The 22,197-nt window shown below is 35.9% G+C and overlaps 1 protein-coding gene across 18 annotated transcripts in view; it reads left to right on the top strand.

Moving 5' to 3' along the window:
• myom1b (myomesin 1b) overlaps positions 1 to 22,197 on the top strand; it is a 68,757-nt gene continuing 46,560 nt past the window's right edge. For 9 of the 18 annotated variants that reach the window (XM_087262328.1, XM_087262327.1, XM_087262324.1 and 6 more), the window contains exons 1-7: positions 1 to 84; positions 1,935 to 2,111; positions 10,862 to 10,993; positions 11,112 to 11,274; positions 17,620 to 17,777; positions 18,826 to 18,918; positions 20,673 to 20,761. In XM_087262328.1, the coding sequence (XP_087118454.1) occupies positions 1,969 to 2,111; positions 10,862 to 10,993; positions 11,112 to 11,274; positions 17,620 to 17,777; positions 18,826 to 18,918; positions 20,673 to 20,761 (778 nt within the window). In that variant the 5' untranslated portion in view covers positions 1 to 84; positions 1,935 to 1,968. Of the gene's footprint in view, positions 85 to 1,890; positions 2,112 to 10,861; positions 10,994 to 11,111; positions 11,275 to 17,619; positions 17,778 to 18,825; positions 18,919 to 20,672; positions 20,762 to 22,197 lie in introns of all 18 variants that reach the window. The other 9 variants (XM_087262323.1, XM_087262325.1, XM_087262321.1 and 6 more) reach the window with 1 other exon arrangement.

Genomic DNA, 22,197 nt, shown 5'->3' with positions numbered 1-22,197 from the left:
AGTTTGCGTCTTTGCTTGGATTTGGATCTTGCTGGAGTTTTCCTGACGCGCTGCTCTCAGATCTGCTTTCAGACATCTGACAAGGTGAGATGATGAATGCATACAGTGGAAATCAGAATTATTAGCCCTTCTGAATTGTTTGCCCACCTGTATATTTTTGATCATCAATTATTGTTTAACGGAGAGAAGATTTAAGATTTAGACAATAGTTTTAATAACTCATTTCTGATAACTGATTATTGTTCTCTTTGCATGATAATATTTTATAAATAATATTTTACTAGATATTCTTCAAGATACTAGTATTCAGCTTAAAGTGACATTTAAAGGCTTAACTAGGTTAATTAGGTGAGTTAGGGCAATAAGGCAAGTCATTGTATAATGATGGTTTGTTCTGGAGGCAATCGAAAACTAATATTGCTTAAAGGGGCTGATAATATTGACCTTAAAATGTTTGTTTTTTTAATTAAGAACTGCTTTTATTCTAGCCGAAATAAAACAAATAAGACTTTCTCCAGAAGAAAAAATATTATAGGAAATACTGTGAAAAATTCCTGAATCTGTTAAACATCAGTTGGGAAATATTTAAAAAAATTCACAGGAGGGCGAATAATTTTGAGCTTAACTATATGTGATGGCAGGTGACATTTTTGTTTAATCTCATGGATTATACACAAATTTTAAGGGGGTGGATTTTACATTATTTTTTAAAAATGCACTAAAAATGCTGGGTTGTCGTAACTCAATGCTGTGTCACTTATGGAGAAAAAAAAACAACGTTCGGATTTTTTTAAATTAGTTTTTTTAACCCAGTTGGGTTCTGATGTGTTGATGGAAACACCCAAAAAATGACTGTTGCTGCTTGTTCAAACTACTTATGTAAAGGTGCTGTATGTAAGTTCTTGACTCTTCTAAAGCATAAAAATACCATAATAAGATTGTAGATATTAAAGAAACATGCCAAGTGAACATTCTTGTTTATCTGAAAAACAATGCTGAAGTCAGATATTCTGCTGTCTATGTACAGATAGTCTGTTATGTGCCTGAACGTCTGTCTTTGTTTTGGTTCTTATAACCCGCCCAATGCCAATTTAGCTAATTACATTTTGAGTGCCCTGAGTTGCCTTGCTGGAAAACTTTAGTCAGGAAGGCTCTCAAAAGTGTGCGTCCACGACCGAAATGCGACCTCTGGTGGACAGTAGCAGACTCTGAAATGAGACGCAGATTCAGAGTTCCACATGTGGTTATTAATTAGCAAATAATATAAATATAATGAACGTAAACATGAGGTGAGCATGCAGGTTACATTGCAACCGCGTGTCCTAACAACACGCTACGTGACGAGATTTGCAGTGATAAGCAATTGAGCTGTTTGCACCAGACGAAAGACGACAGAAAATTAAATACAGCCATTCAGAAGCACAGAATAGTGCACTCACTGCACTCCAGCGAAATGGTCAGGTTTATAATCTAATTAATACACATTAAGCCTCTTTAGCAATATTAAATGTAGATGCTGAATCACTGAAATGTGTTAGCTTGCACTCAGTCACAGTTCTTCACAGTTGCTTTTAGTTAGAAAACCGTTCAAATCAGCCTTAAATCGGCCTTTAGTCAGGGACACTCACGTTAATCTGGTAACCTGCACTTGCGTGGACTCGTCAGAGGAGGAGCCGAGTGAAAATGTGTTTTGATCCAGGAGTGCAATACCTAGTTCAACCACTGGGTGTCAAACTTACATACTGCACCTTTAAGATGAGTTGAAACAACACAATTCTTAAGGTGTTTCGAGGGACAACTTAATTGTTTTATGTTCAATCCAGTTAAATTTGTATAAAGAATTACGTTGATTTGTGTTGGGATAACATGAAGGATTTGTGTGGAACCCAGCATTTTTTACAGTGAGGTTTTAATCTTTTCAAAACCACAAAAAGAGCTGAGGACAGTGTCTGCGGTAAAGAGGACACAATGTCGGGATCGATACCGTTCTACCAGAAACACCACCGCCACTATGACCGATCCTACCGTAGCCGAGAAACAGAGTCTGCTATCAGCCAATACCAGCAGAGCTCCAGTAGTTATTCTGCACATAGCAGCAAAAGCTCCAAGGGGTAAGAGAGCATAAACCATCCCCTCTCCCATCACTTTAACTCTGAAAGCCAGGTCTTCATTTACCCCTGTAATACACCTTCCTCACACCCCTGTAATACATGTGCGCTCACATTTGCCATTGCGTGGTGAAATTTTGTGGATGAAATCTCGTAATTTTAAAGGAAAATATCATTTAGTCCTGGCGGGACATTTACATTCATTTATTTAACCATGTACACTCTAAAAAACGTTGAGTTATTTATTTAACCAAATGGTTGGGTTGAACATATCTGGTGCTTTGTTGGGTTATTTTTAACCTTTATTAGGTTATTTATTAATACCTCAATTTGAGTTAAATATTTGGTGCTTTGTTAGGTTATTTTTAACCTTTATTAGGTTATTTATTAATAACTCAACCAGTTGAGTTAAATATTTGGTGTTTTGTTAGGTTATTTTTAACCTTTATTAGGTTATTTATTAATAACTCAACCAGTTGAGTTAAATATTTGGTGTTTTGTTGGGTTATTTTTAACCTTTATTGGGTTATTTATTAATAACTCAACTAGTTGGGTTAAATATTTTTTGCTTTGTTGGGTTATTTTTAACCTTTATTGGGCTATTGATTAATAACTCAACTAGTTGGGTTAAATATTTGGTGCTTTGTTGGGTTATTTTTAACCTTTATTGGGTTATTTATTAATAACTTAACTAGTTGGGTTAAATATTTTTTGCTTTGTTGGGTTATTTTTAACCTTTATTGGGCTATTGATTAATAACTCAACTAGTTGGGTTTAATATTTGGTGCTTTGTTTGGTTATTTTTAACCTTTATTGGGTTATTTATTAATAACTTAACTAGTTGGGTTAAATATTTGGTGCTTTTTGGGGTTATTTTTTAACCTTTATTAGGTTATTTATTTAATAACTCAACTAGTTGGGTTAAATATTTGGTGCTTTGTTGGGTTATTTTTAACCTTTATTAGGTTATTTATTAATAACTCAAACAGTTGGGTTAAATATTTGGTGCTTTGTTGGGTTATTTTTAACCTTTATTGGGTTATTTATTATTAACTCAACCAGTTGGGTTAAATATTTGAATTTTAACAGTCAACTGACTTACCTGATGCAAAACAGCTGTATTAATATGCGTGCGTAATGTTGTTTTTGCGTTATAAAGTTTGTTTAAGCCCTAACACAATAATTTTGTTGTTATTTTTTAACAAATTACCTCCGTGTCGTGGTTTTTATATCCGTTTCACCATCTAGACCATCTTTTAGAAGCGTTTGGATGTGGTTAAATGTATTGTACATTGCGGACTCTGAGTGAAGCCTGCTGCAGCTGCGGGACAGTCTCTACAGCTCCATATTCTGCTCCATCAACACATGATGCTTGCTCAGTTTATATTTGTCTGCACTTTGTTCTGTCTCTTTATTGTTTGTGTTTCTGGATTTATTTTAACAAAAGTGTCTGGAACTAAAATGTAATGGAAATGAAGCATTTCAATATTTTTGTAAACTTTATGTTATTTATTTACCCAGCCATAATTATAAAATTAATAGTAGCATAGTAATAGTAGCATTAGTAATACCAGAATGAAAAAACATAACATTTAATCAAAATAACCCAATGCATTTGGTTAAATTATGTAATGCAATGCCCTAGGTTAAAATAACCCATAGTAACCTAAAGTTGGGTTATATGTTGGAGTATTAGTTAACTGTTTTGATTTACATTTCTATGTGCGCGTATGCTTTGATTATACATGTCTGTCCATGAAATTTCACCACAATTTCTCTAATGTGATCGCACCACATCCTTCATGCAAAGACAAAAATGACCCACTACTTTTACCCCTGGTTTTGTGTAATATGTGCTAATATCTGAATCTCCCATTCATCCTAAAATACCTTTAAACTATCGGTGAATTCTGCATGCAGTGTGCTGTTTTTGACACTCATTATACAGTATATTCCTCAGATGACAGATCACATGCACTTTAAAGTGGACGTATGATATATTCAGCTTTGGTTTCATCTATTTGGTATATTGGTATTGCTTTAAAGTAAAAAGACGTCCAATAGGTGTGTTTGTTTGGCATTGACAATAATCAACACTTGAGCGAAAAGTTTGCCTTATTTTCAGTAAACTACTTGTCACTGGTGTCTCTTTGATTTTTGATGTTTGAGAGTGTGTACACTTTGCTGGAAGGGCATCCGCTGCATAAAACAAATGCTGGAATAGTTGGTGGTTCCTTCCACTGTGGTCACCCTTGATAAATTAGCGACTAAGGCGAAGGAAAATGAATGAACAAATGAATGAATTTGATTTAAAAAAGAAGTGAACAAAGGGTTAGTTCACGCAAAAATGATCATTCTGTCATCAATTACTCCACTTGTTCCAAGCATTGTTTTTGGTAACACTTTATTTGAAGGCGAGGTTCATAAGACTGTGATGAAACATTTCTAATGACATAACACGACGTGAATTTATAGGGGATTTTATGTATGCTTATGACAACTATTCAACTGCTTTAGACAGTGTCATTTGCTCAGTTGGGCTATTTTATATGCAAAGATGACATTGTTTAAGCTCGCTCTGAAAACATACCCCTATATAGATTTCTGCAGAGCGCCAAATACATCCCAGGAGCTACGTTTTTTTGCAGTATTTGTTTTTGCGAATCCACCAAAAGCCACTGTGTATGCTTTTTCAGATCTCAAATTTCTCTTGCGGGTGCCATTCACACCTGCTCTTCTTGCGTAAATCCACCAGAGGCCGCTGTCGTCTGACTGACTGACTGACCAACCGACTGACCCAGCCACCTCCTTCCCTAAACTAAACCGACAGTGTTTTCAAAAGCACAGATTGATTGTGAGGCCATTATAATTGTCATAAAATTTTTCTAGTCACTTTTTTTTCAGTAAAACAAACTGAATATGCCAATAAAATGTTTTAGTGTCATAAATATTTAATGACATTTAATGATAATTTAATGACAAATTTGATTTGTACCACTGTAGTTAAAACATTAATGATGCTGTTATAAAATTTATGACAAAATTATATTGGCCTCATGACAATCATGTTTATGACAGATTTATGACAAGCAATGTTGTCTTGGTAATGCCAGGTTGTCATAAAACAGACAAAGACAGGTTATGATGTATTTGTTTATGTTGAGTTGTCAAAGAACAATCTTAAACACTGCCATCTTTGCATTTAAAATGACAAAACTGAGCAAATAACACTTAATAACAGTTGTCAAAAGAGTGCATAAAATCTAATTTTCATGATGTGTCATGTCATGATTATAAAGTCATATGAACACCCTCTTCAAGTAATGTAACATTTTGTAAGTCTTTTGTGCAGTTGAACATGACATGCAAAAATAAATAAATAAATAAATAAGAAATGTAAGTATATATAAATATAAATATATATATGGATGTCAATGACTGTTTTATCCCAAACCCTTTGGAATATATATATATATATTCCAAAGGGTTTGGGATAAAACAGTCATTGACATCCATAGTATTTTTGTTTCTACTATACATTCACCGGCCACTTTATTAGGTACACCTGTCCAACTGCTCGTTAACGCATTTAACATTCCACATGGCAGCAACTTAATGCATGTAGGCATGTAGACATGGTCAAGATGATCTCCTGCAGTTCAAACTGAGCATCAGAATGGGGAAGAAAGGGGATTTAAGTGACTTTGAATGTGGCATGGTTGTTGGTGCCAGACAAGCTGGTCTGAGTATTTCAGAAACTGCTGATCTACTGGGATTTTCACGCACAAACATCTCTAAGGTTTACAGAGAATGGTCCGAAAAAGGGAAAACATCCAGTGAGCGGCAGTTCTGTGGACGCAAATGTCCAGTTCCTTGTTGAATCTATGCCATGAAGGATCAAGGCAGTTCTGAAGGCAAAAGGCAGGGGATCCATTGCTGTACTAGTATGGTGTACCTAATAAAGTGGCCGGTGAGTGTAAATATCAATGGCTGCTTTTGTCAACATTCTTCAGAATGTCTAGTTTTGTGTTCAAAAGTAGAAATAAATGCATTAAAGTTGAGTGTGAGAGTAATCAGCAAGGAAATTGTAATTTTTGGGTGAACTATACTATTCTTAATGAACTTTTATTTCAGATATGTCTTTCTTTAGTACCTGCATAGAGTGCTTATTGATTCAAAACGTGCTCTCTTTTCTGTGGTTTGGATCTGCTTGGCTGTATGTTGTGTGATTTACACCCTTTGGTCATGTGACTTCTGGCTTGTTTTTGTCTTGCTGGGTCACTCTGAATGTCAGAATGTAAGGTTATCTTCTGTCTTGTTTTGGGAGTTATGTAACTGTAGCTTCAAGTGTACGGCGCTGCGACAACTTGCACAAACTGAAATCTGTCAAAAGCTCGCTGGTGATTGTATTGGCTTCTTTATCTCTGTTTCATGCGGTAATATAAATAACAGTCATAACATAGCTTCAGACTACATTTGGTGTCCTTGATGTCATGGTGTATTTATAGAGAAGCAGATGCTGCTATGTGTGTCATATGCATTATGCATTTACCTTTCTAAATCACTGTATGTACAGTATGCGTGTGATTAAAGGGATAGTTCACATAAAAAAACGTACCTTTTATACCTGTTTGAGTTTCTTTCTTCCGTTAAACACAAATTAAGGTATACTGAGGAATGCTGCCATTGACTTCCATAGTATTTTTCATTTCTACACTGTAAAAAAGATGCATAAGTTTGCAGTTTTCCGTATTTTCTAATTCATGTTTTATTTATTTCTGCTTTTGAATTGTATTATGGGATTTTGATGTTTCTTAAAACAACTTTTAACCTTGAAAGGTTCAACAAAGTGACTTTTATGAACATTTTTAATAGTTTTATTGTCAGGGTTGGTGTTGTATATAACCTTGTAATAAACTGCCAGCACATTTTCTGTAATTTAAAGCATTTAAAGACTTTTTTTTCATTTAAAGATTTCTGCATTTAAAGAAATTTTCTCTATAAATTATGCATTATATTATTTTAAACTACTAAAATGTCAATAAAAGTCACTTTGTTTATTTGTAGAGTTGATTTTTCCACATCAGAAGTTGACAAAGTAGAGATCAACATCCCATAATACTATTCACAACCGTAAATAAAGGGAAACACTTATGAAATATGCAAACTGTTCATGACAGATTTGTTTTACAGTGTAGTTTGGATGTCAATTGCTCCTTTTTTTCCCAACATTCTACAAAATATCTTGTAAAGCAATGTGGAAATAGCATGTTTTAAATGTAATTAGTGCTATCTGTAAATTAAAGAGTGTGATATTTAGGCTTTTAAATTGCATTATTGCACTTATTAGCAGTGTTGCCTCACAGCAAGAAGGTTGCTGGTTTGAGTCCTGGCTGGACCAGTTGGCATTTCAGTTTGGAGTTTGCATGTTCTCCCCGTGTTGGTGTGGGTTTCCTCTGGGTGCTCTGGTTTCCCCCACAGTCCAAACACATGCGCTATAGGGGAATTGGGTAAGCTAAATTGCCTGTAGTCTATGTGTGTGTGTGTGTGTGTGTGTGTGTGTGTGTGTGTGAGTGTGTATGGGTGTTTTCCAGAACTGGGTTGCGGCTGCGTAAAACATATGCTCGAATATTTGTGGCTCATTCCGCTGTGGCGACCCCTGATAAATAATGGACTAAGCCGATACACCTATGCAAGATAAGACAAGGGTCACATTAACTCCTTATAAACGAATGACTCAAATGCATACTTAGTTTTCAGCTCTAGTTAAGAACAGTGTCCTGTAAATGTAAATGTATTAGTTCAGCATTTCCCAGTACGCTCACCCTCTCTCTAACTCTCTCTATCCTGAACTCCTGAAAGTCTATTTATAATCAGACTCGTGAGCGGCTTGGAGAAGATAGTGATAAGTGAAGGGCATTTGAAGGGCATAAGTCATCTAGAGCCGTGCGTTTGCTGACAGTCCAGAAGCAGAGGAATCAGGACTTATGTAAACACACTATGCAGTACGCACTATTTAGAAATAATATAATCCAGTATGAGCAGGATGAGTGGCGTCGCGGTGGCGCAGTGGGTAGAGCTGTCGCCTCACAGCGAGAAAGTCGCTGGTTCAAGCTGGCATTTCTGTGTGGAGTTTGCATGTTCTGCTCATGTTGGCGTGGGTTTCCTCCGGGTGCTCCGGTTTCCCCCACAGTCCAAACACATGCGCTATAGGTGAATTGGGTAAGATAAACTGTGTGTGTGAATGAGAGTGTGTGGGTGTTTCCTAGTGATGGGTTGCGGCTGGAAGGGCATCCGTTGCATAAAACATATGCTGGATAAGTTGGCGGTTCATTCCGCTGTGGCGACTTCTGATTAATAAAGGGACTAAGCTGAAAAGAAAATGAATGAATGACTGAACTTATGGTAAATGCCGTTGTCTTTCAACCACATTACAAAGCGTAAAGTGCTTGAATTCACCTGTGGTGATAGCAACTATGGTTACTATGGTAACAACACTATAGTAATATAAACAAATAACCCAGTACTGTAGTTTATATGGAATAAGTAAATGTACAAGAGCTGTCAAGAGGGTCCATATTAATGCCTCAAGGGTTCATATTAGTAGCTAAAAAGTACAAAAATGTACCTTTTAAATTTATTAGGTGCTTATATTTACAACAATATGAACGATTTAATTGCAAATGTGTACCTTTTGACAAGGTAACACCCCAGTGACAGCTCTTGCTCTCTGAGAGTGTATAGGGCATATTATACTAGTACAGTTTACTATGGTTAAAACTATTATACTACATTATTTATTACAGCTTAATTGTACAGGTAATATTACAGTAGGCAGCATTTATTAACAGGGTTGTAAACACTATAATACATACACTTTACCACAGTATTCTTCGTAAATAATATACTATTTACCATAAATTACTATAGTTTTTTTTTCATGTCCAGTCCTAAAAATGAGAAAAACAAGATATCACAGAGAGCTGAAGATAAATATTTATATAGCCATTGGATAAATGAACAATACAAGTATCGGTATCAATATCATTATCAGTGATACTGGCCTTGACATTCATTCCTTTTCTTATCAGCTTCCCTTTATTAATCAGGGTCGCCACAGCGGAATGAACCACCAACTTATCCAGTACATTTATACGCAGCGGATGGGCTTCTAGCCGCAACCCATCTCTGTGAAACATTCACACACACATTCACACACACACTCATACACTATGGCCAATTTAGCCTACCCAATTCACCTGTACCACGTCTTTAAACTGTGGGGGAAACCGGAGCACCAGAAGAATCATATCGGTATTGTATATATCATTTTCCAGTATAATTTTGGTACCTTATATATCATTTATCAGTATCATATTGGTATCGTATCTATATCATATTTCAGTATCATATATATATATCATATTTCAGTATCTTATCGGTATAGTATATATCATACATCAGTATCATATCGGTATTGTATATATCATATTTCAGTATCATATTAGTATTGTAAATACAATATATCAGTATCATATCGATATGGTATAAATCATATATCAGTTTCATATTGGTATGGTATATATCATATATCAGTGTCATATCGGTATTGTATATATCATATATCAGTATCATATCGGTATGGTATATATCATATATCAGTATCATATCGGTATGGTATATATCATATATCAGTGTCATATCGGTATGGTATAAATAATATATCAGTATCATATCGGTATGGTATATATCATATATCAGTTTCATATCGGTATGGTATATATCATATATCAGTGTCATATCGGTATTGTATATATAATATATCAGTATCATATCGGTATGGTATATATCATATATCAGTGTCATATCGGTATTGTATATATAATATATCAGAATCATATTGGTATGGTATATATCATATATCAGTGTCATACCGGTATGGTATATATCATATATCAGTATCATATCGGTATGGTATATACCATATATCAGTGTCATATCGGTATGGTATATATCATATATTAGTGTCATATCGGTATTGTATATAAAATATATCAGTATCATATTGGTATGGTATATATCATATATCAGTTTCATATTGGTATGGTATATATCATATATCAGTATCATATCGGTATGGTATATCATATATCAGTATCATATCGGTTTGGTATATATCATATATCAGTATCATATCGGTATGGTATATATCATATATCAGTATCATATCGGTATGGTATATATCATATATCAGTATCATATCGGTATGGTATATATCATATATCAGTATCATATCGGTATGGTATATATCATATATCAGTATTATATCAGTATCGTACATGTCATATTTCAGTATCATATTGTTGTCGTATTTATATAATATAGCAGTATCATATTGGTATTGTATATGTCATATTTCAGTATCTTATCGGTATAATTATCAGCAATACTTCCCCTATTTTAGATTTAGATTTTTTGTTGTTGCTGTTGTTGTTGTTTCGTACAGTACAACATTCAACTGTTGTCTTAATTTGTTGATTTAAAACATTAAAACTTAATTTATACATAAAATGTGATTTGATTTGATCACTGAGGAGATTAACCACCTTCCCCACTGACACCATAAACCTTTTTCCTCATCCTAATATCCTATTATACCCCAAACCACGCACCCTTCCAACCCTCATAACAGTGTGTAGAGAAGTGCTGGAGGCTCATGTGTATGTGTGTGTGTATTTTCTGCACCGCCGCAGCATTCGAGCTGCCACATACACGGCTCTCGATGAGGGCCTGAGTCCTCTGCCCAAAAGAGCCAAACCCACATATCTGGCCATGGACAAGGAGAACCAGATCATCGGTTATGTGGTGCCCATCTTCAGGGGCAGGTAAAGAAATTCTATAACTTTTTTACTGCGGACTCTTTTCACAAGACTGTTATGAGGCATTTAACAGTCATCAGCATCTTAAGGGTTGTGAATGTGACACACATGAATGTCTCCTCAGTCATGATTTTGCGAGCGGCCTGTCGGACTCAGAAGAAGCTCGTGCTAAAGTGAGCGCTGGTTATGTGTCTGGCCGTGAGCTGTTCTCCAGCGGCGTAGAGTCTGAACGCAGCCGAAGAACTGTCATGAGGGAGTCTGCAGAGCGCATCCAACTTAGCAAGAGGGTCAGTGGAAAATAAACTATATATTAATAAACACATAACCCGTCATTACTCGTGAGGTTGAATGGATTATAATAATACACTTCTGTGGATAACACCTCTAAACCAGCGGCTGTATGTTTAGTAACACCTCTTACCGACACTGAAAAACTATTTTCTTAAATAACTAATAAGTAAATCCTGTGAAATTACTGTTGTATTAAAAATGTCAGTGATTTCATTAATAAACAAACTGCTTCAAAAATGCTTTGGTAAAAAACAGCAATGTTGTTAACAATAAGTTTCCTTAATATATATATATATATATATATATATATATATATATATATATATATATATATATATATATATATATACTGTTAATAATCGTAAATTCGCTTTTCTAGAATTCCCTTTCCCTTTAACTTAATAAACATACAGAAAAAAATTGACAATTAGACCTAATATCGCATGTTAATTGAAGCTGAATGTAATATGTAAGAGGGAGAGACCAAAAATTTCCCTAAATACACAAACTGAATACACATTATCTTTAGAGGTAACTTTATGTAATGTGTTTTCATTCAAGGTTTGGAAAAAGGTAGTAAAGTTTGGAAAATGATAGTATATTATGTATTACATTATAGTATATTATATTATAGTATGTTATTAACTAATAAACACCTGCTATTACTCATGTGATAGATTAGAGATAATATAATAATACACTTCTGTGGATAACACTTCTAAACAAGTGGCTGTATGTTTAGCAACACCTCACACTGACGCTGAAAAACTACAAATTGTTTTTTAATCTATTAATTGGTTAAAAAAATTGACGTTGAATGTAACTGTAAAAATGCTACGGTAAAAATCCGTAACCTGCTTAACAGTGAGTGTCCTTAATATATATGTATGTAGTTAATAACAGTAAAATGACGTTACTAGAATTCCCTGCATGATCTTTTTATGTTTTTTGTTGATATTACTATTGTACTTTATTTTTATTTTTATTTTCAGTTATGCATATAGGGGTTGTCTTTTACTTGCAATGTTGATTTATAATGTTTATTGCATTACTTTATGTGTGTTACCGTGATGGTGTTTAGTAGTGTGTGAATGACACTGAGTGTCTTCTATATATTAGTGTGTTTTTTCTGTTAACGGTTTGTTTTGATAAGCTTTGATTCATCACATGACTTTCTCATGCACATACTTGTGTTTTTGTTTGTAGCAAAGTTAAGTGTAGATATTAGTACTTCAAAACATGACAGAAAAACAGACAAAATATGGTAATTTACTGTAAAAAGGGCTGTAAAAAATTCACCCTAAAGAGGCAGGGTTGTAGCCATTGTTTTTTGGTTGGAACCAATGTTTTACACAATGTTTGGTTTGTAACACAAAGTTGAGTTATCTTTTTCATTCATTCATTCATTCATTCATTTTCCGACGCTTTTGCGGGGCCGGGTCGCGGGGGCAGCAGTCTTAGGAGAGAACCCCAGTCTTCCCTCTCCTCAGACACTTCCTCCAGCTCCTCCGGGGGGATCCCGAGGCGTTCCCAGGCCAGCCAAGAGACATAGTCCCTCCAGCGTGTCCTGGGTCTTCCCCGAGGCCTCCTCCCGGTGGGACATGCCTGGAACACTTCCCTAGGTAGGCGTCCAGGAGGCATCCGAAACAGATGCCCGAGCCACCTCGATGTGGAGGAGCAGCGGCTCTACTCCGAGCTCCTTCCGAGTGTCAGAGCTCCTCACCCTATCCATAAGAGTGCGCCCTGCCACCCTTCAAAGGAAACTCATTTCGGCCGCTTGTATCTGAGATCTTGTCCTTTCGGTCATGACCCAAAGCTCATGACCATAGGTGAGAGTTGGAACGTAGATTGACCGGTAAAATCGAGAGCTTTGCCTTTCGGCTCAGCTCCTTCTTCACCACTACAGACCGGTTCATGAACCGCACTACTGCTGCCGCTGCACCAATCCGCCTGTCAATCTCATGTTCCATCCTTCCCTCACTCGTGAACAAAACCCAGAGATACTTAAACTCCTCCACCTGGGGAAAGGACTTTCTCCCAACCTGCAGCTGGCAAACCACCTGTTCCCGGTTTTTATTGTGTTCAATTAAATTTAAATGACACTTTTTATCACGATAATTGTGTTGGTCTATATTTGACCCAACATTGGGTTATAAACCACCCAGCATTTCTAGAGTGTAACTGTATTTTGCATTATAAATTATTTAAATGAGCATGATTGGGCTGCACTGTGATCCCCAAACATCTTTTATCATGAATTTTAAAACATATGAATAATTTTCAACCCAAATTGGGCAAAATATGGAGAAACCCAACTTTGGGTTAAACCAAGCAAGCCTTATTTAGACTGTAAAATACATTCAAAAAATAAAAAGTTGCATTAAACTTTCATTGTTTTGATGCTTAAAACGCCTATTGTTATGACTTGAATTCAAATGAAATAACCCAGCAGTTTGTTTTGTTTATAATTAACCTTAAATTTGGTTGAAATTACCCAGCCTTAGATTTATTGTCAATATATTGTTCACCCAATGTTGGGTTAAAAAAAAAATGCATTTATTTTAGAGTTACAATACAAAAAAAGTTGTATTAGACAAAAAAAAAATTGGATCACACTTTACAATAAGGTTCATTAGTTAATGTTAATTAATGCATTTACTAACATGAACAAACAATGAACAATACATTTACTACGGTATTTTGTTCATGTTAGTTAATGTTAGTTAATGAAAATAAAGTAGTTCATTGTTAGTTCATGTAAACTCATGGTGCATTCACTAATGTTACAAGCATAGACTTAAATGTTAATAATGCATTAGTAAATGTTCAATTATGATTATTAAATGCTGTACATGTGTTGTTCATGATTAGTTCATGTTAGTAAATGCCTTAACTAATGAACCTTATTGTAAAGTGTTACCAAAAGTTGTATTGCACTTGTATTGTTTTGATGATTAAAAGTGCGTCTTTAAATGACTTTCTACCATGTTAACACAAACAAGAACAATGAAAAATCCTGACTGCGCGACATTAGTGTTTCTTTTATTTGCTGTACTTCGAGTAACGCTGTTGAACTCCTCTACATCTTTCCTATTTTTAGACAAAAAAAAAAGAGCAAGAAAGTATCGAGACACAAACTTTATTTAGTTCTGATCCCAGTGCCAGCGGTTGGTGCCGGATTTCAGGGGTTGTAATGTTTTATGTGGATGTCTGTGGTGGTGTGTGTTAATCTGCAGTGTGTGTGTGTTAAAGTGACGATGAAACTACTGTTGTCAACAAGTGATGATGTGCTGGAAGCTGAGGGAAGGTTACGATTACACCAACACAACCGCAAGGAGACATTTGAGCCTCATTAACGTCCGTTCTGATGAAGAACGGACAGCGGAAATGCTTTTGGGGAATCATTAGAAAGATTGCTCATTTCATCTTCAGACAGTGATAAGTTTCAGATGAACGTATTTTTAATACATTCAAGTCGCATTTAGTCAATGCGTGCTTATTGTAAGTATGTGCTTCTGTATACATTGTTGTGAAAATGCAAAAAATCTTTGTAAATTTGCATTTTTTACATATTTTGTGATTCATTTTTTTATTTTCTTTATGCTTTTGAATTTCATTATGGGATCCTGATCTTGTTCCCAACAATTTTAACCTAGAAAAAGTGACTTTTCTGAGCATTTTTAATAGTGTACAGTAATATACTGTCTGGGTTGGTGTTGTACTTGCTTTAACTGGCGTTTGTACTTTACTGGTTGAAAATAAAATCTCAGTGGTGATTTTATGAACATGTAAGTAAGTAAGTAAGTAAGTAAATGTTTATTTATATAGTTTATTTATATAGCACCTTTCCCAGCCACAGCCATATCACCCTGCAGCCCAAGACCGGTTACTCACTGAAGCTAAGCAGGGCTGAGCCTGGTCAGTACCTGGATGGGAGACCACTAGGGAACACTAGGTTGCTGTTGGAAGTGGTGTTAGTGAGGCCAGCAGGGGGCGCTCAACCTGTGGTCTGTGTGAGTCCTAATGCCCCAGTAAAAGTGAAGGGGACACTACACTGTCAGTGGGCGCCGTCTTTCGGATGAGACGTTAAACCGAGGTCCTGACTCTCTGTGGTCATTAAAAATCCCATGGCACTTCTCGTGAAAGAGCAGGGGTGTAACCCCGGTGTCCTGGCCAAAGTCCCTCTATCAGCCCTTACGATCATGGCCTCCCAATCATCCCCTCTCCACCGAACTGGCTCTATCACTGTCCCTCCACTCCACCTGTAGCTGGTGTGTGGTGAGTGCACTGGCGCCGTTGTCCTGTGGCTGCCGTCGCATCATCCAAGTGGATGCTGCACCCTGGTGGTGGTGTGAAAAGAGCCCCCCCCATCATTATTGTGAAGCGCTTTGGGTGTATGGCCATACACAATAAATGCGCTATATAAATACACATTACATTACAAAGTGCTTTACAATAAGTAAAAGAACACCGGACAATAAAAGAAGACATGTTAAAACATATTAAAACTATGTAAAAATCCAAATACAGAAACACTATGATACTTTTAATCAAAAGCTTGACCAAAAAGGTGTGTCTTTAAATGCTTTTTAAAAAGTTACTAACTGATCCCAGAGTTCTCAGTGCTAGCGGGAGAGATTTCCAGAGCCATGGGGCCACCACACAGAAGGCACGCTCACCTTTAGTCTTAAGACGAGATCTGGGAATGGCTAAAAGGTTTTTGCCAGAAGACCTCAGAGACCGGCTGTACGAGTGACTGTTTAAAAGATCTGGAATATATAGAGGTGCAGAGCTCTATACATGTATGTAATGACCAGAATCTTAAAATTTACTCTGAAACTGATAGCATGTATATGCATATTAAAATAATACAACAAAGTTTAATTATATTCCAGCAGTGCAAACTAGGCATTGGCAGTTTAACATTGTATTAATATGATTTTATTCAGGCCAAACTAAAAGGAATAAGACTTTCTCCAGAAGAAAAAATCTAATAGTAAATACTGTGAAAATTTTGGGGTGAGGGGGACATTCGCAAGTGGGCTAATATGTTTTCTTTTTCAACTGTCTGCTTTTCTCAGATTCATGAGAACAAAGAGTAAGGTAGTGTAATACATATAATATATATAATATATATATTATATTATATATATAATATATATATATATATAATACATGTTACATGCACTTACTTAATTGCAGTGAAGTATTCATTATGAACACTAACCTACATTCTAACACCAACTTCAGTCTTTTTATTTTTATTGATTTAAAAGCAGTCCTCTACTTGCCTTTTCATTTCGATTATTTGTGAAATTGAACTTTTTAATACTATTTTTTTCATCAGTGTTTTTATCAGGATTTAAATCAAGATGCTCTGAATTGTAGATTTAGCAACACAGGCTTATTATGGCAGTGTACCCCCTGTATACATTTCTGGAGAGCACGAAATATGTAGCCAGATCTACGTATGGCTGCATTTCGTCTTTAAAATGAATGCTACAGGCCGGTATGACGCCGCCCACAGGCTTGTTTCTTTTCGAATGTTTACCTCCGTGTGGACAGCTTTCCCGCTGTTACCAGTTTGTACAGAAGCTCGCTGTGTATGTCAGTAGACTTGAGACGCAGAGAGGAGTTGACCATGACAACAAGGTTTAAGTCTGGCGAAGAACGGCTTAAGAAAGCGGTTAAAGCAAAAATAACAAGGTCATCATAAGATCTACAAACATGGGAAAAATCAGGCGGCCGCGAGGGCTTTTCTTTTTCTGGATTACTTTTTAAAACACTGTTAGGGAAGGTGGTGGGAGCTGGTCAGTAAGTGCTTTTGAAAACTATGAGGTTTAGGGAAGGAGGTTGGTGGGGGGAGCAGTCGGTCAGTCGGTCAGTCAGTCAGTCAACAGCGGCCTCTGGTGGATTTATGCGAGAAGAGCAGGCGCGAATGGCATCTGCGAGAGAAATTTGAGATCTGTAAAAGCGTACACAGTGACCTCTGGTGGATTCGTAAAAACCAAAACGGTAAAAAAACGAACCTCCTGGAACGTATTTCGTGCTCTCCAAAAATCTATACAGGGTACGTATTAATAATAAGCCAGGGTTGAGATTTAGGCTGCAGCCTCAAACATCCACTATATCATCCTGCTTTAATTCATTACTCTCTGTTTCAGGTACAAGAACAATGTCAGCATTGATCCCATGTCCAATTTTTTGGACAATTTTTATTTATTCCAGCAAAACTAAAAGAAATAAGACTTTCTCCAAAAGAAAAACTACAATAGTAGATTTTGTTTTGAAAGTTTGCAAGAGCGTTAATAATTTTGTTTTCAACTGTCCGCTGTCCTCAGATCCATGAGAACGAAGAGTACCACAAACGTCAGAACGAGGACAGCCTGATGCACACACCCGAGTTCGTGATCAAGCCGCGCTCACACACTGTGTGGGAGAAACAGTGTGTGCGGCTCCACTGCACCATCTCAGGATGGCCCGACCCGCGCGTCGTCTGGTGAGTGAGCTACAATAAACAATTGCTTAGACCCCCTCCCATAAATATTGATCTAGTTAAAGGGAGAGTTCACCTAAAAATGAAAATGACCCCATCATTTATTTTCCCTCATGTTAAATGACACATGAAAGAGGGCGGGACATAGTTTAGCTCCTCCCCCCAAAAATAGCCAATAGTGTTTCGTTTTAGCACCGCTCTGCTAGTGAGAGTGGTTGAGCTCAACCGCATCAAGTGAAAAGCATCTTGAAGATGGCGGGGGCATGTCAGATACTAGAAAGCATTTGATTCATCAGAAGATTTGATGATAAACTGAAGTATGAGGTGAAAAAAACAATTGATCCATTTAGGTGGAAGTGACAAACTACAAGCGTTACATGTTTATTTCTGTTTTATATCTCCTAAATGTGAATTTTGTCACTGTTTTGGTTATAAATATATATTTGTCACTAGCTTATAAATATCCTAGAAATTAACAATACTCATACCAACATCTACAAACATCCATAGGACCTTTAGGAGTTTCTTTCTTCTGCTGAACACGAAAGAAGATATTTTGAAGAATGCTGGTTGCTGGCACTCTCAATCCACAGTAGGAAACAAAGTGCCAGCAGCCAACATTCTTCAAAATATCTTCTTTTGTGTTCAGCAGATTAAAGATTTTTTTCTGAATTTGGTAACACTTTAATTCAAGGAATTATAGTTATACGTGACATGCACTTACTATAATAATTACAATGAATTATGCATAATTACATGTAACTAACACTAACCAACACTCTAACACTAACTTCAGTCTTTTTATTTCAAAATGATTTAAAAATACAGTTTAAAGCTTTTAAAGAGCTTTCCTTTCATTTTCATTTAAATTATTTGTGAAATTTAGCAGTTTGTTAATTAAAAATAGTTTAAAACTTTTTTTATGCCATTTTCTATCAGTGTTTTATTTGGATGTGGATCATGATGCCTCGTAATAGTAGATTTAGGCTGCAGCATTAAAAATCATACTATATTATCCTGCTGTATTTTAATTCGTTACTCTCTGCTTCAGGTACAAGAACAATGTCAGCATTGATCCCATGTCCAATCCAGGGAAGTACAAAGTGGAGAGCAGCTACAATGTGCACTCGCTGGAGATCAACAGGTGACGCATGTGAACTTCAGTATTTACCAAACATGTTTTGCCAGCCTAATCTCACGAGGAAACTATTTTTACATTAAGTCAGTTTTCAGTGGCTAATTTGTACGGTTTTAAAAAGGAGGTTTGGCACCCAACCCCGGCCCTAAACCAACCCAACCATCATTGTGGGATGAGCATATCATACTAATTGTAGTTGTATGAATAAGACTGTATGAATTCACACAATTAGTTACTAATTCAAAAAAATTACGAATTGCCATGAGATTGTGTTGGACGGGCCCTACCGTACATCCGGTGCAATTTTTTTTTCACCAGGTGCATGTATCATTCTCTCGTCCTGTGCCATGTTGTTTAAATAGCAAATTAATTTGTGCTCATTTTTGGTCGGGAAAGAAGCTGTGATACAGCACATTTTAAAGCAACTGAGCTAAACTGCACCATTAACCAACTAAAAGCTGCTCTAAAGTCAATTGCACAGTTTATTTTGTTCTTTAAAGGGTGTGTTAGTAATACTGATAGAGTATATAGTAATATACTATAGTGTATATAGTATTTATTCTATATGATTAATTTTTTTTTTTGCTTAAATTTTTTTATTTATCAGGGGTCGCCACAGCGGAATGAACCGCCAACTTATCCAGCATATATTTTACACAGCGGATGCCCTTCCATGCTGCAACCTAGCACTGGGAAACATTTTTACATATGACAAAATGTAAAAGATTATTATTGTCTACATAAGTATAAAAACTGCTACCTCATCTCACGTTTTCACTTCAGGGGGCTTTGGTGAATCTGGCTCATTCTGTAGAAAATAAATAGAACTATATATGACTAAACGTTATTGACAGAAACTTTTTTACTTTCTTAAAAATAACCCACAATTGGTGAAATTCGCGAAGTAGTCGGCTTTATTTTTTATGATTATTCTAGATGTTTTAAGGCTGTTAAACCGCTTACACTTCATACAATTTTGTCAGACAGGCATTAACATTTTCACACTTTTCTCTCTTGTTTAAACACTCTCAAAGTTCAAACCTTCATAGAAAAAAAAGTCCAGTATTATAGAATTACAGCAAATATTAGTCATAGTCATAGATGACTAGACTAGGCGTCATGGTGGTGTAGTGGGTAGCACAATCGCCTCACAGCTAGAGGGTTGCTGGTTCGAGCCTCGACTGGGTCTGTTGGCATTTCTGTGTGGAGTTTGCATGTCTCTGTGTTGGTGTGGGTTTCCTTCGGGTGCTCCAGTTTCCCCCACAAGTCCAAAGACATGTGGTACAGGTGAATTGGGTAAGCTAAATTGTCCATAGTGTATGTGTGTGAATGTGTGTGTTTCCCAGTAATGGGTTGTGGCTGGAAGGGCATCCGCTGGGTAAAACATATGCTGTATAAGTTGGCGGTTCATTCTGCTATGGCACCCCTGATTGATAAATGGACTAAGCCGAAAAGAAAATGAATGAATGAATGATTGAATCCAACGCTCTAATAACATTATAATGTTCAGAGACTGATACATTATAATCTTAAATAATTCAAATTTATATAACAATATTCCAAGAAAAAAATAATGAAATACATAATTTAAAAACATTTTAAACATTGGATATTTCTTAACATTAAAAAAAATATTGAACTTAATACCAACATTAAGGGAACGTTTATAGAACCTAAATTTGTTAGCTGGGTTAAGATGCTTTGTGAATAAGGGTCCAGATGTGCTTTGGTGTGTTTAATATGTCTGTTTGTAATTTCAGATGTGATTTTGATGACACGGCACAGTATCGAGTGTCTGCCATGAACAGCAAAGGCGAGAACTCGGCTTATGCGTCTGTTGTCGTCAAAAGTAAGTGTAAAATAAAACATCCTAACATCCCTCTAGTAGCCTGAAAGCATTAAACTCTGAGACATTGCGCCAAAACATGCTAAAACATGTTAGAAAGTGGTAGATTGTGCTAAAATAAGTTAGCAATATGCTAGCAACATGCTAAACAATAAGTGTGTAAGTGGTAAACTATGCTAGAAACATGATTTAGGAAACGTCAAATCATGTTAGCAGTGTGTTAAATCATGCCATGAATGCATTTACAAACAATTTGCTACGATGTGGATGATCACAATAACATGCTAAAAAATGCTAACAGAGTTAAATCATGCTAGAAATGTTCTAACATTGTGCAGTTGAGTAGGATAAATGCTGAAACATGCTCAAAAATGACAATAACATGCTAGGAAACGCTAATAGTGTGTTAAATCATGCCAAAATGTGCTGATTAATGCTAAATGCTAGAAACACGCTTAACAACGGCAGTAATATGCTAAGAAATGTTACAGTGTGTTAAATCATGCTAGAAATATGCTAGCAATGTGCTAGTGAGTGTGATGAATGCTAGACATATGCTGGGATATGACAATCAAAAGCCAGAAGTGTGTAAAATCATGCAGCAAAAACATGCTAATAATGTGCTAGTCAGTTTGATATATATTAGAAACATGCTGTAAACATTTTGAAAAATGCTAAAACAGGCTAGCAACATTATAACATCCTAGCAATGCTTAAATCGTGCTATACCCATGTAAAAATGTGCTAGATGTCATAAATGTTGTAAATTTGATGGAATATGACAATACAATGCTAGCAATGTGTTAAATCATGTTAGAATGAATCAAACAGGCTAGCATTGTGTTAAATTATGCTAGAAACATGCTGACAATGTGCTAGTCAGTGTGATAAATGCTAAAAACATGCTGTAAAATTTAAAAAAAAAATATAAAACATGCGAGCAATATGTTAAATCGCATTAGAAACTTGCTGACAATGCTAGTCAGTGTGATAAATGCTAAAACATGCTGTAAACATTTAGAAAAAAGATAAAAAATGCTAGTAATATGTTAAATCGTGCTACAAATGTGCTGACAATGCTAGTCAGTATCATTAATGCTAAAAAAACATGCTGTAAACATTTAGAAAAAAGATAAAACATGCTAGCGATTTGTTAAATCATGCTAGAAACGTGCTGACAGTGCTAGTGAGTGTGATGAATCCCAGAAACAGGCTAGCATTGTGTTAAATTATGCTAGAAACATGCTGACAATGTGCTAGTCAGTGTGATAAATGCTAAAAACATGCTGTAAACATTAAAAAAAAAAGATAAAACATGTTAGCAATGTGTTAAATCGCGCTAGAAACGTGTTGACCATGTGCTAGTTAGTAGGACAAATGCTAGAAACAGACTAAGGTTGTGTTAAATCATGCTAGAAACTTGCTGACAATGTGCTAGT

The sequence above is a fragment of the Danio rerio genome, chromosome 7 (assembly GCF_052040795.2).
Source record: "Danio rerio strain M-AB ecotype USA chromosome 7, GRCz13ab, whole genome shotgun sequence".
Lineage (NCBI taxonomy): Eukaryota > Metazoa > Chordata > Actinopteri > Cypriniformes > Danionidae > Danio > Danio rerio.
The sequence above is the reverse complement of the archived record's forward strand: the minus strand, read 5'-3'. Positions and strand labels throughout refer to the sequence as shown.